This window comes from Gigantopelta aegis, chromosome 8, assembly GCF_016097555.1.
Source record: "Gigantopelta aegis isolate Gae_Host chromosome 8, Gae_host_genome, whole genome shotgun sequence".
Taxonomy (NCBI): Eukaryota; Metazoa; Mollusca; class Gastropoda; order Neomphalida; family Peltospiridae; genus Gigantopelta; species Gigantopelta aegis.
In genome coordinates this window covers 50,216,025-50,233,456 of record NC_054706.1, presented here as the reverse complement: position 1 = coordinate 50,233,456, position 17,432 = coordinate 50,216,025, and the positions used below count along the sequence as shown (strand labels likewise).

At 37.3% G+C, this 17,432-nt stretch overlaps 1 protein-coding gene across 1 annotated transcript in view; it reads left to right on the top strand.

The window, feature by feature from the left end:
* The window catches only part of LOC121378590 (lysosomal alpha-mannosidase-like), a 36,505-nt gene that overhangs the window by 4,977 nt on the left and 14,096 nt on the right, over window positions 1–17,432 (top strand). The window contains exons 4-15 of the mRNA XM_041506840.1: window positions 25–133; window positions 1,542–1,639; window positions 2,245–2,316; window positions 4,010–4,126; window positions 4,894–5,097; window positions 6,651–6,723; window positions 8,711–8,750; window positions 9,266–9,335; window positions 10,513–10,632; window positions 11,554–11,670; window positions 12,159–12,282; window positions 12,976–13,052. Coding sequence (XP_041362774.1) covers window positions 25–133; window positions 1,542–1,639; window positions 2,245–2,316; window positions 4,010–4,126; window positions 4,894–5,097; window positions 6,651–6,723; window positions 8,711–8,750; window positions 9,266–9,335; window positions 10,513–10,632; window positions 11,554–11,670; window positions 12,159–12,282; window positions 12,976–13,052 — 1,221 coding nt within the window. The remainder of the gene's footprint in view (window positions 1–24; window positions 134–1,541; window positions 1,640–2,244; window positions 2,317–4,009; window positions 4,127–4,893; window positions 5,098–6,650; window positions 6,724–8,710; window positions 8,751–9,265; window positions 9,336–10,512; window positions 10,633–11,553; window positions 11,671–12,158; window positions 12,283–12,975; window positions 13,053–17,432) is intronic.

Here is a 17,432-nt window from a genome sequence, read left to right as displayed (position 1 = left end):
CATTTTGATTTGTTTGTTTTGTAGTTTGGATTTGATGCTCTGTTTTTTGGTCGCCTTGACTACCAGGACAAAGCTAACAGACTAAACACTACAACTATGGAAATGGTATGGCATGGAAGTCCACAAAACCTAGGTAACGGATACAACATGCAGGCATACGTATTTAATGACATCGCAACACATTTATAACTGCAGTCCTGCTGTTCCATATATACTGATGGAAAGAAATAAGGGAACACAGTGGGACCAAATTTAATTCACTACTATGATAAAGTATGCCTTTTTAAAATCCAGTCGTAATGTGGGAGTGTCGGAACTGCGTGATTGACAACAGTAACATGGTTAACTTCCTCATACTGTGTATGAGGGTTTTGGTGGCAGTCAGTATTTGCTATTACTAGGGGGTGGGATTTAGTTCAGTCAGTTGAGTGCTCGCTTGAGATGCTTGCATTGCAGGATCGAATCACCTTGCTGGCCCCATTCAACTGATTGGGTTTTTTCTCATTCCAACCAGTGTACAAAGGCCATGGTATGTGCTTTCCTGTCTGTGGGAAAGTGCATATAAAAGATCCCTTGCGGCATTAGGGGGAAAATCTAGCATGTTTCCTCTGAAGACTATGAGTCAGCATAACCATGGGTTTGACATCCAATAGCCGATGATTATTTAATCAATGTGCTCGTTGTGTTGTTAAACAAAACAAACTTTAACTTTTGCTTTTACTATTTATGTGTTCCCTTATTTCTTTCCATCAATGTAGAAGTGAAACCTGCTTCTGCCATACTCCTACCAAAAAAGCAGCAAAGATTCTTGTATATGCACTTTTCAGTAGATGGAAGATTAAATACCATAACCATTGATTTATGAGTTGAAGAGAAGTTGTTGGGTTGGGAATAGGGGAACTGAATTCATCAATGGGGGATCGCATCTCAGGTCTGTGGTCTAATACTGTGTGCTCTGCTACTTGCCCAGAAAACTTGTGCTTGTTTGCTGGACCAAATATATGTGCTCTGTAATACATGTAGATGCAGAATATAGCAATGTAGGTCAAATCCAATAAAAAAAATTACTTGATATTCATGATATATTGTTTTAAATATCTGATGCAAAATTGGAATAAATATTTTTAACTCTTTTTTTTTTTTTTCCATGGGTGGTAAATGATCATGTTTCTTTGTTTGTGTAGAAGTTAATGAAAGTTCTTTAAAGATTACTGTTACACCAGTTATATTTGTTTTTATTTGTAAAAATACCCCAGATGTAATAAGCCAAAGCAAATCATATAATATAGAATTATATACATGTAACTATCTTTTTTGTTGAGGTTTTCTACTGAAAAAATATCTTTTATTTGATGACAAAGGATTGTGTTTATAGAAATTGAAGCCCACAACTTATATGCTGTAAAATTTTAAGAAGAATTTGAATAAATTATGTACATCTGCTAATGACAGGTTTAGTAGATTTAAAAAAAAAGGTGGGGTTGCGTGTGACTTTTATAAACAGGTTTTGCTGTGTTAATAATATGTGTTTCTGTTTACAGGCGAAAAAGCAGACCTGTTTACTGGAGTGAACTATAACGGCTACTCACCACCACAAGGATTTTGCTATGACATATTCTGTGGGGATCCTCCTATCATGGTACACTGATTTTCTCCAGTTATCTTTACCATATATACATAATATTTTAGTGAAAGGTTTCCGTTATCAACTAAGGTTTGTAGTTTAGTATTAGATGGTTGTTTATAGTTCTATCAACGTGTACTTGTACAAGTATCGAGGTTTAGTAGGACCATTGTGTGTGATGTCAAAACATGTGCATGTTTTGTAGGTTTGAAGGCAGCCATTTTGGAATATGACCGTAAACATTTTGGAAACTAATGTACATGTGTATATTGTGTTTCGTTGTAAAGAACATAACATGTTCAATATAGATTTAAAAAATAAATTCTATAGAATCTAATATGAAATTTAAATTTCTCATCCTGTCTCTCCCCATCTATCTCCAGGTGTCATGTTGTTAGCTCATTACTGCCAATTTCTGCCAAGTATAGTAATTGTTTAAAAGCATCAGTTCTAAATATTTGGCAGGGTAAAATGGTCTTTGGTATTGCAGCATCTTCATCATTGAATTACACAATACTTATAATAACTTAAATTATCAATTTTAGCAAAACCAGTAAGATTTTCATATATATTACTTTTCATTTATGTATTTTATAAAATTGTGTGACATTTTATTTCAGGATGATGAACGAATGCATGATTACAATGTGGATAAGACAATTAAAAACTTCCTCAAGGCTGTGAAAGATCAGGTAATAATATATATATACAGTCAAACATGGTTATCTCAATCTCTGTTATCTCTTAAGCCCAGGATATTATCTTGAGATCTTAGAAATGGTTCCATGTCATAATTTTCACCCAAAACTACCATGATGTTAAATCTTGATCAGCCATTGCGTCAAGCTGTTTGTTTCTGTCCCTTTAACAAGATAATGACAAAGCAATTGAAAGGTTTGATTATTTTTGTTCTGTTTCTTTTGTTTTCAATAAAAATAAAATAATCATATTTGTGTTTTTTTAAATATTTATATGACGTTTTAGACATTTTACATATTATTAAAGAATCTTACATTTATAACGAACATGTTTTTTTAAATATTTATATGACGTTTTAGACATTTTACATATTATTAAAGAATCTTACATTTATAACGAACATGTTTTTTTAAATATTTATATGACGTTTTAGACATTTTACATATTATTAAAGAATCTTACATTTATAACGAACATGTTTTTTAAAATATTTATATGACGTTTTAGACATTTTACATATTATTAAAGAATCTTACATTTATAACGAACATGTTTTTTTAAATATTTATATGACGTTTTAGACATTTTACATATTATTAAAGAATCTTACATTTATAACGAACATGTTTTTTTAAATATTTATATGACGTTTTAGACATTTTACATATTATTAAAGAATCTTACATTTATAACGAACATGTTTTTTTAAATATTTATATGACGTTTTAGACATTTTACATATTATTAAAGAATCTTACATTTATAACGAACATGTTTTTTTAAATATTTATATGACGTTTTAGACATTTTACATATTATTAAAGAATCTTACATTTATAACGAACATGTTTTTTTAAATATTTATATGACGTTTTAGACATTTTACATATTATTAAAGAATCTTACATTTATAACGAACATGTTTTTTTAAATATTTATATGACGTTTTAGACATTTTACATATTATTAAAGAATCTTACATGCATATAAAGTGCCTGAAATGAAGATAAAATAAATGTACAGTAAGGTACACTTATAACGAACATGCTTAGAACGAACAACTACATGTATTTCTAACAAACGGATCTTAAAGTCACGTTTTATCTTCCTATATATTAATGACCACTTATGCAAATGTGTACAACAAACTACTGCTATAACCAACTAACTATCATGGTCCCTTCCACTTCGTTATAAGAGTACTTTACTGTATATTGCATAGCACTCAAATACTCTGTAAATGTATATCTTTTTTTGCTTATAAGGAATGAATGAATGAATGTTTAACGACACCCCAGCAAAGCTAGTAAGATTACCTGCTCACATAAGCATATGAGATGATGACAGGGGCAGGGGGTTCAACTCCTCAAATTCAGGCAAAAAAAAAAGAGACTTGGGCAAAATGAGCTTGCCTGAAGCTTTTCCCATGCATCTCCATCATTATACTAACAGTATTAGTTGTAATCCATGTGAAAATGTGTAATAATTTGGTTGCATCCATATATAATAGTTTATCAGTAATGTTAATATACATGTATGAATAAATGTTGTTATTCAGATTCGGGCATTTTTGGTTAATTCGGGCAAAAACCAGCCTGCCCCCCCCCCCCCCACCCCATACAAAAATGGTTCGCAATAATGTTTTAAAAACAGTAAGATTGCTTTTCTTTGTTTTGATATGTCCAGGCCAGCCATTACGCGACAAATCACATCATGATGACGATGGGCTCGGACTTCCAGTACCAGAATGCTCACAACTGGTTCAAGAACCTCGACAAGCTTATTTATTATGTCAACAGTCAGGTAACTGGGTTTCCTTCAACTTGTTACATTTTAAAATAAATGAATATAGTGGTTTTGACACTTTAGTATTAATTCATAGATGAGTGTGTGTGTGTGAATGGATGAATGGAATTTAAATGGATGGATGGATGGAATGACATTAAGATGAATATAGATGAGTAAATGAATGGATGTTTAAAAACCCTTAGTAAGATACGTACATTAGTAAGAAATTAAAAGGTATTGTTAAATAATCATAACACAACAAATGTTAAGCTTTATTTACTAAGGAACAACAAAAAAAGTGAGATGCAAAATAAAAAATGTGGGTTTTTTTTTTATCGTCAGTGTGAAATAGAGAGACGAAACGGTGACTTCAAGCTGAGAGATATTTAAATCAAAAGAGTTTCTGTTTTACTTAATATTCTGTGTGATAATTTACATTTTGTTGGAATTTCTTATGTCTCTCAGTGTATTCTAAATCTACAGCTATGTCTTATTTTAATTAGCAGTCACAAGGCAGTAACATTAATTTGCTCTACTCTACACCATCTTGCTATACGTACCAACTGAACAAAGCCGACCGCACGTGGACCACCAAGGGAGACGACTTCATGCCGTATGCCATTTTCGCTCACGGTTTGTTAACTGGATTCTACACAAGCCGTCCAGCTCTGAAATATTACAACCGCCGAACGAACAATTTCCTACAGGTAGATTATTTCCCTTTGCTTTCTAGCTCCCTCTGCTTTGTAACTTGGCTTCTTTTCTTTTCTTTTAACTCTTAGCAAGCAAAGGGCAGCAATGTGAACTTGATTTATTCCACACCTTCCTGCTACACCTACCAGCTAAACCGAGCAGACAAGACGTGGACGACCAAGGCCGACGATTTTTTCCCTTACGCTTCTCGTGCTCATGGCTTCTGGACCGGCTTCTTCACGAGTAGGGCAGCACTTAAGAATTACAACCGACGGACAAACAACTTCTTGCAGGTACATCTTGGCACATTTGTGTTTTCCCCTTGTGATGTTACTGTTGTGCTTGATCTAAGTTGCAAACAATTGCAGGTTTTACCATATGAACATCTCATAGACTTCGAAAATGTCCTTTCATAAAACACAAATTAAATATAGTCTTAATTGATTTTTGAATTTATTTACATATAATTACTACATGGTGCTCTGGCTTTGATTGTTGTTTTTTAATAAGCCTATGTTTTAACAAATTGCGATTTCTATCATTGTCATATTATTTTGTTTGTTCACATATTAACTTAAATTTTTGAATTTATCTACATATAATTACTACATGTGTGTTCTGGCTTTGATTGTTGTTTTTTAATAAGCCTATGTTTTAACAAATTGCGATTTCTATCATTGTCATATTATTTTGTTTGTTCACATATTAACTTAAATTTTTGAATTTATCTACATATAATTACTACATGTGTGCTCTGGCTTTGATTGTTGTTTTTTAATAAGCCTATGTTTTAACAAATTGTGATTTCTATCATTATCATATTATTTTGTTTGTTCACATATTAACTCATTTATACTGCTCATGTATTTATGAATTATAAACTGATTTGATTTGATTATACAATAGCAATGTGTTAATACAGTGAAACCTCTCTAACTTGGAAATTTACAGGACTAAGTAAAAAGTCTGGTTTTAAGGATAATTCTGTACAGAGATTTAAAAACGACCATGATAAATGTCCAGTTTTGAGAGATTTCGCTGTTGTTGCACATTGTACATTGTATTAAAAAATTGCATCATTGAATGAAGTTGCTGATGTGTGTTAATAGAGAAAATTTAGGAGTTGGTCAAAGCTGTAGTTATACATTGTATTAGTATTTTTCAATTTATACTCTTCAAAAAAAGTAGGGGAACTCTAATAAGAATTTTTACAATTGCCAAAATTGTAAGGTATATTAACTGCGGGGAATGGTTATATGATAATAGTGAATTAATTGGGCAAAAATTACAACTGGTAGTTCAGTATTACAGTAGGTTTTATGACCACCAAAGATCTTGAAGGACGATTAGGGTCAGAAGTGAAATTTGAAAGTTGACGTTTTTTTATCAGTAAATCACAAATTCAAACAATAAAAATGACTAAAAACAAAACAATAACAACTGTATGATCAACAGAATGAAAAAGATTGACAGAAATAATGTTCCACAGTGATTAATGGACCTTCCTGGAAATTGTCAAAATTGAGAATGACACTCCACGCATGTGTACGGGGCAACTGCATACATGTGCAAACTATAGAATGTGTTTCGGTGTGTTGATAAACAGACCTGAACGTTCTTTACTAGGATGTCTGTGGTCAAAACGTATGTTCTGTCTAATAGTTGATATTAACATTAATATTTCAGGTTCCCCTACTTTTTTTTAAGAGTATATAGAGCACATGTTAAATGATGGGGAGATGAAATTTGTAATTTAAATATTCAATATTATTTTAACTTTTATTTTTAGCTGTGCATTTTTCTTTTCATCAGTTAATATGATTTTGACGTCTTGCCTATGTTTTAGGTTGTTATGCAGATGGATGCCTTGGCTAAACTAGAAGACACAGACAACAGCACATACAACATTCAGATACTCAGTATGTGTTTAATTTTCATTAAAAAAATTTGATGGTGGATTGTAACCATAAACAATGTACATGCAGCTCAGCATGGTGTAATGGGTCATTGGGTTGATGCCTTTGGCATATGTTAGACATCGAACATAAGGCTCAAAATGGACAAATTAATTGCCACTCAAAAAACATAATAGGCTTAAAGCCTTTCTGATAATCAATTTCACAGGCAGCTTTTGCTTTCCATCTTAAGGTATTATAATATAGCTATTCAAATATAGACGTTAGTGGCAATTATGTCGGAATTAGGATATTATAAATTTAAAAATAAAAAAATAAAAAAAATTAGTTTAAATTTACATAACATTAGAGTAAAGTGGTTATCAGGGTATGCCTTTTTCATTCTATATAGTATTTGTTTTGTTATTTCCAAAACACTTTTACTTCTTCTTTTTTTACGTCAAATAAAACTGAAATAATTTACAAAAAACATTTTTGTAAGAGGATGAGCCTTGAAAATGACTTGAATTGAAAATGTGCTCTGCTGCTGTTACACCTTCTTCTTTCACTGTATAGGGGCGGGATGTAGCCCAGTGGTAAAGTGCTCGCTCGATGCGTGGTCGGGTCTGGGATCGACCCCCGTCGGTGGGCCCATTGGGCTATTTCTCGTTCCAGCCAGTGCACCACGACTGGTATATCAAAGGCCGTGGTATGTACTACCCTGTCTGGGATGGTGCATATAAAAGATCCCTTGCTGCTAATCGGAAAGAGTAGCCCATGAAGTGGCGGCAGCAGGTTTCCTCTCTCAATCTGTGTGGTCCTAACCATATGTCTGACATAACCGTAAATAAAATATGTTGAGTGCGCCTATAAATAAAACATTTCTTTCTTTTCCTTTACTATATTTCAAATAGATTTTTATATATTTTTTAATTAACACTTTTTTCTTTAAAATATATTCTTTTTCAGGCGACAATATTTCAAAATTGTAGACATACATTAATCGGGTTCTTGGAATGTTTACCATGCTAACTAATTGTTCAGTTATAGGAATCATATTTGCATAATCGTGAGTTACTAAATCCTAACACTCTATTCCACATTGACATTCAAAATGTATTTTAAACAAGATTGATTTGTAATAAGGTAGTATTTTTTAATGTGACTCCTGGTGTGCTGCACATCAAGTGTTCAGAAAGTAGTTAACAACAGTCTGAAATACATAATGTTCAGCTGATCCTCAAGTTAGCAACTTTTAACATTATGCCTACCACACACAAGAGCTATCAACTGAACAAAACATCTACTCATAGCTGAAAAGTGCAAGTGATTTTTGGGAGTTTTTAAAATTGTGTCAGTGTAACGTAATTGTGACAGTCGTAATTAAACTGGCCATGCACTCAGCACATCATATGTGGTAAAATAGCTAAGAAAAGATTTGTTTTGTTTAACGACACCACTAGAGCACATTGATTTATTAATCGTTGTCTTTAGGATGTCAAACATTTGGTAATTTTTTGACATATAGTCTTAGATAGGAAACTGGCTGCATTTTTTCATTATAGTAGCAAAGGATCTTTTATATACACAATCCCACAGACAGGATAGCACATACCAGTCTTTGATATACCAGTCGTGGTGCACTGGCTGGAATGAGAAATAACCCAATGTGTCCATTGATGTGGATTGATCCTAGACTGACCACACATCAGGCGAGTGCTTTACCACTTGGCTACGTCCCACCAAATAGCTAAGAAGTTTCATCCCAAAAAATCTCAAATAACCTGATAACTTTCATGTGTGGTAGGCTTTAGAAAGTAAGGGCTCACAAAATAACACACTGGCAGTTCACATTAGATTAGAGTTGCATAACCGGAATACTATAGAATGACAGTTCGCATGATACATGTATGTTGTGCCTGCCTTTATGATAAGTATTCATTAACTTATGACAGTAAATTGCAACACTATTTTCTTAACAGATCGTTTGAGTTTTTATTAAATCTTTCAGAGGAAGCAATGGGAGTTAACCAGCATCATGATGGAATTAGGTAACTACTAATAAGCAACCATTTTTTAATTTTTATTATTCTACATAAATCCATTTTTATAAATCATTTATTAAATGAAAAACATGTATGAAAGGTCAGTTAATAAGTTAGTTCCATTTTTGTGTGAAGTTTATTCAGGATTTAGAATATTGTTTAAGAATAGAAAAGTTTATGATAATTGACATGACCTTTTTTATCACATGGATATAAACTACTTGAACATTCATGTACTAAACAAACTAATTTAGCTGGATTACATGGTAGGAATCAACTAATTTTGTTGCCAAACATTTATACAAACAGTAAGTTTTTGTTTAAATAATTAAACATCTTTATAGTTGACATACAGGTAATTATGAGAAAATTGCTTGACCACATTTGTGATTATAACTAGCAGTGAGAGCAGGAATGCTAAAACATCACATGAATAATTCTTAGAACTTTTCTACATCCCGCTACTCAGTTGTGCAGTGTGCATGCTTTTTGTTTTTGGTAAAGAATTGTTTTCTCTTCAGTGGGACGTCCAAGCAAGTTGTGGCTTATGATTATGCTGAACGTCTTGCTCATGGAGTAATGGAAGGACAGGTCTGTATGTTTTAGTAAGATAATCATAGCCCTTTGAAGTGAAAGATATTGAAGTGCCACTGTCTTGCTGATTGATTTCAACTTATTTTCATGCTTATATCCAATTAAGTTTCAAGCACGCTGTCCTGAGTACACACCTCAACTATCTGGGCTGTCTGTCCTGGACAGTGGGTTAGTTGTTAGTTGGTTAGTAGTTAGTGAGAGAGAAGAGGGTGTAATGGCCTTACACCTATCCATTGAGTCCTTAAGAACTCACTCTGGGTTGGAGCCGGTACCGGGCTGTGAACCCTGTACCTACCAGCCTGTAGTCTGATGGCTTAACCACTGCGCCACCGAGGCCAGTCCAGTCTTGCCAGACAGTGTTGCAGTTACCTTTTTTGTTGGACACATAATGTGCTGGGGTATTGTTTGACAAGCATTCCATTCATTCCCCACGCATCATATTGTTTTAGAGATCACCGACTCACATTGAGGTCAGTGTTGCCAAAGATAGAAATTAATTTTCATGCATGTCATTGGTTTTGATTTTACTCAAAGGATTCGGTCTTACTAAAAGGTCCGACTCTGAAATAAGTTTTGATTTCACTCAAAGGGCATGGTCTTACTAAAAGGTCCGACTCTGAAATAAGTTTTGATTTCACTCAAAGGGCATGGACTTTCTAAAAATGATAGGCTAGTTTCTGTGTGTATTTCAGTGAGAATTAATTGAAGTAATTTTGACTGAACTGAGAACCATCATGGGATTCATGGAATTCTTTTTAGAGTTAATAAAGTTTAATCCAAAAAAAATTTCAAGTCTGTTGTTCATTAAAAAAAGTTTGAACTGTTTTAGCTGTTTTGAAATTGTTTATGGGTTTTTTAAAAACAGATTTATGACAATGGTTGGACAACTGCTGTCTGTCCCACATGTAGTTTTCCGGATAGTTTTTATAGAATGCCTTGAGATATTGAGCTGAAATATTGTGTATAGCTTTCATGCACTGTTACAGATTCGGGTTGACTTCTGTGGCAGTTTAACCATTTTTGATTGAGTTATGGCCCTTGAACTTAGGAGATACAAAAAAATTCTTAGGTTTGGTAGGGGACATGTATTGCTTTAGCAGTACTCAGAATGCTTGTTTTGCTAAAGTCAGTTACATTGCAGTAAATTATATAATGAAAATGTTTGATATTTCAGAAAGTTGTGAATGATGCATACCGGAAGCTCCTCCAGATCAGCAAGTCTGTAGCACCAGGACAAGCCTTTTGTACACTGCTCAACATCAGTTACTGTCATGTCACGGAAACAAACTCAGAGGTTAGCATAGTTTCCTCTCTAAACACAATTCTTTTTGCATTGTGAAATGGGCTGCTGATTACAAAAAAACGTTAAGATGACCAGGGGCCTAATTCACAAAGGTCTCTTAGGGTGTATTAGACAACAAAGCATTATCTTTGCAAGTCTTTAAGCATTGCCTTGTGAGATCGAAAAGTTGTGAGAGTTTAGTGAATTAGTCCCCGGGAGTTTAAACGACAGCTGTTAGAGAACAAAGCATCCTCTTTGCAAGTCTTTTAGCATTGCATTGTGAGATTGCAAAGTTCCGAGAGTTTAGTGAATTAGGCCATAAAACTTTAAACGATAGCACCACTACAATTGTTTGATACGTCCACTACTGATAAAATTAGAATCATAATAATTCTCTCCATCAATGTCAGTTTTTTTCAATTCATAATAGTTTAAGCTCTTTGTAAAGCATTGCAAGGCTCTCGTGGAATGTGGATATTTGTGAACAACATTATTTAGCAAATTTCAAGATTATAATAATCATTATTATTTTCAACAATTATAATGTTAAACAGTCTGCTTGAATGTAAGCTTATATTTTTGTCTTGCATTATTAAGATCAAAAGGTGAGATACAAGGGTTTTCTTTTCCACTGTTGGTGGTCACGTCAGCAGATTTTGTATTTAGCTCCATTTGTCATAAACTATACAAAGTCATATACATGTAACTCCAAGATCAGTAAAACTTGATTTATAGTTGCACCTATTTGTTCATTTAAATGCATGTATAAAACAGTTTTAGAAATGGTTAAATCAAATTTTGTAAGAACTAACTTAATCCTGAATGTTACATCATAAATTATTTGTGATTATGTTTAATAATGTACATGTACCTTTAAGGTCAGTTAAAGAAATATTAAGATAATTAATGTAAATTTTATTTTTGTATCAACAGTTCCAAGTGCTTGTGTATAACCCGATAGGACGAAGTGTGAGTTACTATGTGCAGATTCCTGTCACGGCTAGCAGTTTTTCTGTGACTGGACCTGATGGAAAAACAGTTCCATCCGAGGTTTGATATTTCAGATAATTACATATTCTAGACCACACGTCCCAGTTAGAAATAATTATAATCATTGAAGTTTTCAACATGTTGGATGTTGTTAATTAATGAATCATTTCTTTACCTTGGAAAATGGCTGATAGATTAAATGCCCTGAAATGTGCAGGTCTTTGTGAAAGTGCATATAAAAGAGATATTGTCAGTATTAAACAGTAAAAGTATATGTGGCACTTTAGACTATATATTATTTAGACACCAAATAGCTATAATACTGTGCTGAAGTGTCATTAACATTCCTTTTGTTTTCCATTACCATGTTGATATATTTGAACACCCCAAATCCACTGATCTTTACGGTATTTTCTATTTATTAGAAATAGATTCTGTCCTTGCAAGGATTTAATGTATTATTTATAAATACATGTAGATACTGCAGTTAATATTCATGCCTGTCCACTTTAATTAATTTTGATATTTCTACATGTACTTATCGACAGGTTGGTACAATAAGTCCCGATACTATGCGGATTCCTGAAAGAAAGGGGTCAGTTGCCACACATGAGATATTTTTTGAAGCACAACTTCCTCCCTTGGGTTTCAGTACATACTTTATAAAACAAGGTAAATACAATTCTGGCTAGGCATTTTCGAAGCTATATTAGCGTTAAGTATTCATAAAACCATCATAGACTATGACGTCGCTACAGTGCACACCATAGTAACATCTTATCATACGATGGTTTTATAATTTCATAGTGCTAAGATATTGCGTCGAAAAAGTTTGAGCCAGGTTAATTTAGTTATTGTGCTAATATATGGTAACAGGACTGTCACTGAAATTAAAATAATGAGTATTGCAAAGTGTGACGAAAAGCAACAGCAGAATGAATGGATACAAGAATTATGTTTTAATTTTTATTTATTAAATATATTTAAAAGTGGACAAATGTTAAACCTGTTTTCAGTTAGAAAGGGTTTTGTTACACATTTATTTTCTTTCATAGACAAGTGTATTTCTGTTTAGATACATATTTTATTACTAGGTATTTTATTGTCCAGGTAACTATATATCAATTAAAATTTTTAGTAGTGAAAAGCAAATTAAATGTGTTAGTAGGGAAAATTAAATCTGTTTGTTAGTAGGGAAAAGCAAAAAAACATTTAATATTTAATCTTTGTTAAATTTTATTACTGAAATGGAAAATGGTAAAATCTTGCATACATCATAGTCATGAATTTTCATTGCTTGAGACCAATGTTTTTTTTTTAATAAGTGAATGTATGCTATGAATTTGACATTTATTTTTCTTGTAGATGGGTCACTAAAGTCTCCAACAAAGACTGGGTACAGGAGTATAAACGGTGGTGCTGATGTAGTAATTGGAAATGAGGTACATTTAATATTACACATACACTAGTGTAACAGGAAATATGTTCGTGGAAAATACTACCCATAAATAGCAAAATTATATTTTGTTTACGAACTTTTTCTTTAGACATTACCTGTCCTCAAACAAGGGCACCTCCCCCCACCCCATGCAAGTGGTCTGGTCCGAACATCCCAACAGCCAATGGGATGGCCTAAGTTCTTCTACTGCATACTGCTCTCTGGTTCCGGTCACATGACTGTAACTTCCTTCTTTTTCTCTTCGCTAAAGGGTCTGGACGTCCTTTTGCTTGGCTCTGTTTGGAGTCAACATTTTTATAAGACCTTTGGTTTTGTATTCGTGTTTGGGTGAAATGTTTTTCACCTTCGTTTTCGTTAGCTTTCGTATGTTTTTTTCGCGTATGTCGCTTGACTTTCCAAGCATTTAATTACATGAAATGTTGTTTATATTGCCGGTTGTCGTGTCGGACACCATTTGCAAAATGGCGTCTTTGTTGACTGGCTTTGTGTTTGGGTGAAATGTTTTTCACCTTAATTTTCGTTAGCTTTCGTATGTCTTTCGCATATTTCGCTTGATTTGCCAAGTGTTAATTACATGCAATGTTGTTATATCGCCGGTTGTCGTGTCGGACGCGTCTTTATTTACCAGCTTTGTGTTTGTGTTATGGTTGGTTTTTCTTTCTTTTCACAAATTGAAAAATTACTATTATCATGTCTGATAATGTTCAGTGACTAGTTCGAGTGTGTTTACGCTGCAAGAAGTTTACTGCCGGCGGCGAACCACACGACTTATGTCCAGGTTGTCGTGTTCCGTGTGGCCTCACTTCAAGATGCAACCTTTGTTCGGGCTTGTCTGATGTCGAGAAGGTGGTGTCAGCGAGGACCAAGAAGGTGGAATCTTCACCTTCGATTGCTGACTCCGTGGCGGAAGTATTACGTTCAATTCTACCGACCATGCTGAAAGAAACAATGGCATCAATGGCGACCTTACCCAAACCGGCGGGTTCGGGGTCAGGTCCGGTTCCGGTCCCCTCTTCAGGGGTGCGGCTTCTTCAGCTCCACCGATACCTAAGACTTCGGATGACAGGCCTGCGGTCTCTACGCAGCCCTCTAAGAAGCCGGCTCATTCAGATAGACGCTCCACGGATTCCAAGGCTCACTGATCTTCGGCGGGGAAGTCCTCTTCGGCGCATCGGAGCCGGGACCGTAGCCGCTCCACACGACCTGTACGGCTCCCTACGGGTTCCACAGATCGTCAGCGCCAACCTTCAGTTGATGTGGCTTCCAAGGCTTCAGAGGGATCTAGACGGGACCATCCATGGTCCGGTTTAACCGGCGGCTTCCATTACGATACATCGATTGGCCTGTGCTCGAGTTCTACGAGACTTTGGTGATGAAGCGCCTGTGGCATCTGTCATTGAAGAGCCCGACTCTACGGACCATATGACTATGAGGGATTGCTTGGCGGCTTTCTACAAAATGTTGGCATCCTTGCCTCATCCAACAACGATGTGGTCATCCGTTCCTTGGTATCCACACGGGACCGGCCACGGTCCGGTTCTCCGGTATCTTCATCGGGCCATGACCAGAGCGACTGGCCTGTTCACGGGTGCTACATGACTTTTCTGATGATGTATTGGTTCTTGCGATGCTGGAAGATCTGGATGCGGCGGACCACCTGTCACTGAGGGACTGTCTGGCTGTCATATCTGATATGCTACCGCCGCTGTCCCATCCACCGGTTTCAGCCAAGAAGGGTCCGGTTTCGATGATCGCCACGGAGGTTCCACCGGCAGATGTCGGCATTCGATCGTTGGCTGCCACAGGCCCCCGTCGGTTTACACGGCTACCAGTAACCGGCCCGTGCGGATCATTTGTTCCAGCAAGCAGACGGAGCCCTGTAACGAACTGGAAGATTGCGTCATCGGCTCACCGTTCGGTACCGTCGTCCCGTGATCGATCGAAGTAGTACAGCGTCCAGGGTTCCACCGGCTCCTGCCAGTCCGTGTACATCGTACCGTCCACACCAGTCGGCAGCTGATCCGGCGTTCAGGGTTTACACCGTTTCCTGACGGGACCGTCCACGGTCCGTGTTTCTGATTGCAACCAGTACATTGGATCGAATTGCCTGTGCCAGGTTACTGACCGATTTTCCAGATGATGCGTTGGCACCTTCCATTATAGAAGATCCGGATGCAGTGACCCACATGGCTGTGACGGATTGTCTCGCTGCGGTGTATATGCTTTCGTCACTGCACAGTCCACTGGCACCATCCTAGAAGGTTTCCGTTTGAGGACTGATCCGATGTCGAGGTTTACTTGAGTCGACTTCGTTTGTGCCGTTCCCCATTCGTCACAACGAACGTATCCCGTCTTCAGCCTATCCTTCAACGGTGTGGCGCCCCGGCCTTGGATGACGCTATTTCCGGCGGGACCAGACGTCTTCCTAGAACTTACAGATTGTCACGTCCTGTCGATGGCTTCAGTTCAGCGTACATGTTTGTACATGCTGTTCTATTGATGTTTTCCTGGCGACCATAACTCCTCATGTGCAGGTTGCCAGAGGATATGCCTTGTTCCAGCCGTCGACTTTCATGTTGGTCTACCTTATATCTTCCGTGACGTCGATGTGCACTACGATTGCACACTATCGTCAACCGACTTGCCTGAAGCGATCCATTCTTGACTTTAGCACAAGCTGGTAATCTTGGCAGACCTGTGGTCTACATACGGCTGTTTGCCGTGAAGGGGTTCGATGTTACAAGCGTTCCGGGTTGGTGACGAAGACAGTCTACTGGTCCGGTCAATTGTGTTGAGATCCCGTGCACCGATATTGTCTTGTTCGAGGTAGGTTCAGCGACATTCGGCAGATCTTTCTCTATATCCGGTGGCGATGCAAGACAGTCGCTACTTCCGCTGGTTCCGGAAGTTATCCAGTTGCCATCACGTGGTACGGGTTTTTTACCGTCACCGTTTTCCTATGGTTCATTGCGGCTTATCAACTCACTGACGTTCACTGTTGTTACCGCCAGAGTTCGTGACCGATGCTGTCTAGATGGTCTCTGCTGCTGTTTCGCACCGGGTGGTGTGACGGCCGTGGATTTTAGCCGGTTGCTGTTTTGCGTTGCTTCACTTCCACGTATATCGGGCATATAGCATAGCGAGTTGCTACGCTGTCTTGGCTCTTGCCTGTATCATGGGGTAGCTGTTTCCGATGTCTTGATTCCTGAATCACTCTATTACTGTTTCATGAAGTATCATTGCAAGAGTAATTTTGACGTCGGCGCAACATTTGACGCTTAGAGGTCGCAGTATCCAGTTTGTTTCTGAATCCATGCATTCAGTACAATAACGCAGATTTGCTGATCCGGTTACTAGTCACCTTGCAGTCCAGTCCCTGTTGGTGGCTGTGGTTTCCAGATGAAGCCAATCTACACATCAACCTGTTGGAGATGTTAGTAGTTACAACGTCATCCTTCATTGGCGAGAGATGCTGTCAGGCGCCTCTCTCATGGTAGCCACAGACAGTACCATGCGGCGGCTTATATCAACCGTCAGGGCGGAACCCACTCCAGCAGTCTGCTGCAGTTGACTTATCGTCTCTACAAGCTGGTCGACGAGATTCCGTTGCAACTTCGGGCTCGCCATATTCCAGGGGTTTCCAGTGTACTAGCCGACACACTGTCTCGGCCGTCGTCTCCACAGCCGACGGAATGGATGCTCCATCCCGAAGCGTTTTGATGGGTGTGCGACACGATTCAACCATCAGCTGAGGGTTTACGTGTCTCCGGTGCCAGATCCCGAAGCTCTGGATCTCGACGCCTTGGCCATCAGCTGGGAACAGATGGACGCGTACACTTTTCCTCAACCAATCCTCCTTCCAAGGGTGCTTCAGAGGTTTCAGCTGTACCATTGTCGCCTGTTGCTCATTGCTCCGATGTGGCCATCCAGGATGTGGTATCCAGATCTAATAAGTCTTGCCGATCCACATCCTTTACCGCTGCCAGACTGGGATCATCTGTTGCTGCATCCCACGTCAAGACTATACCATCCACGTCCGCAGTTGTTCCAACTGCACGCGTGGACTTTATCTCCAAGAGTTTGAGGAAGAAAGGTTTTTCTTCAGTCTACAGCGGCCATTTTGAAAGCGCACAGATCATCTACTACTGCGGCGTACAACGTCAGATGGCTTTGCTTTCACCGATGGTGTGTCCGGCAAAAACTCAAACCTCAGACGATCCAGATACCTCGTCTTGCTGATTTTTTGCTGTATCGGCGGACCGCTTTACGATTGAAGGGGTCTACCATCGCTGGGTACGTTTCGGTCATCGCTATTGTTCGTGATGTCGCTACTGGAACGAAGTTATCGGGTATTCCTGAGATC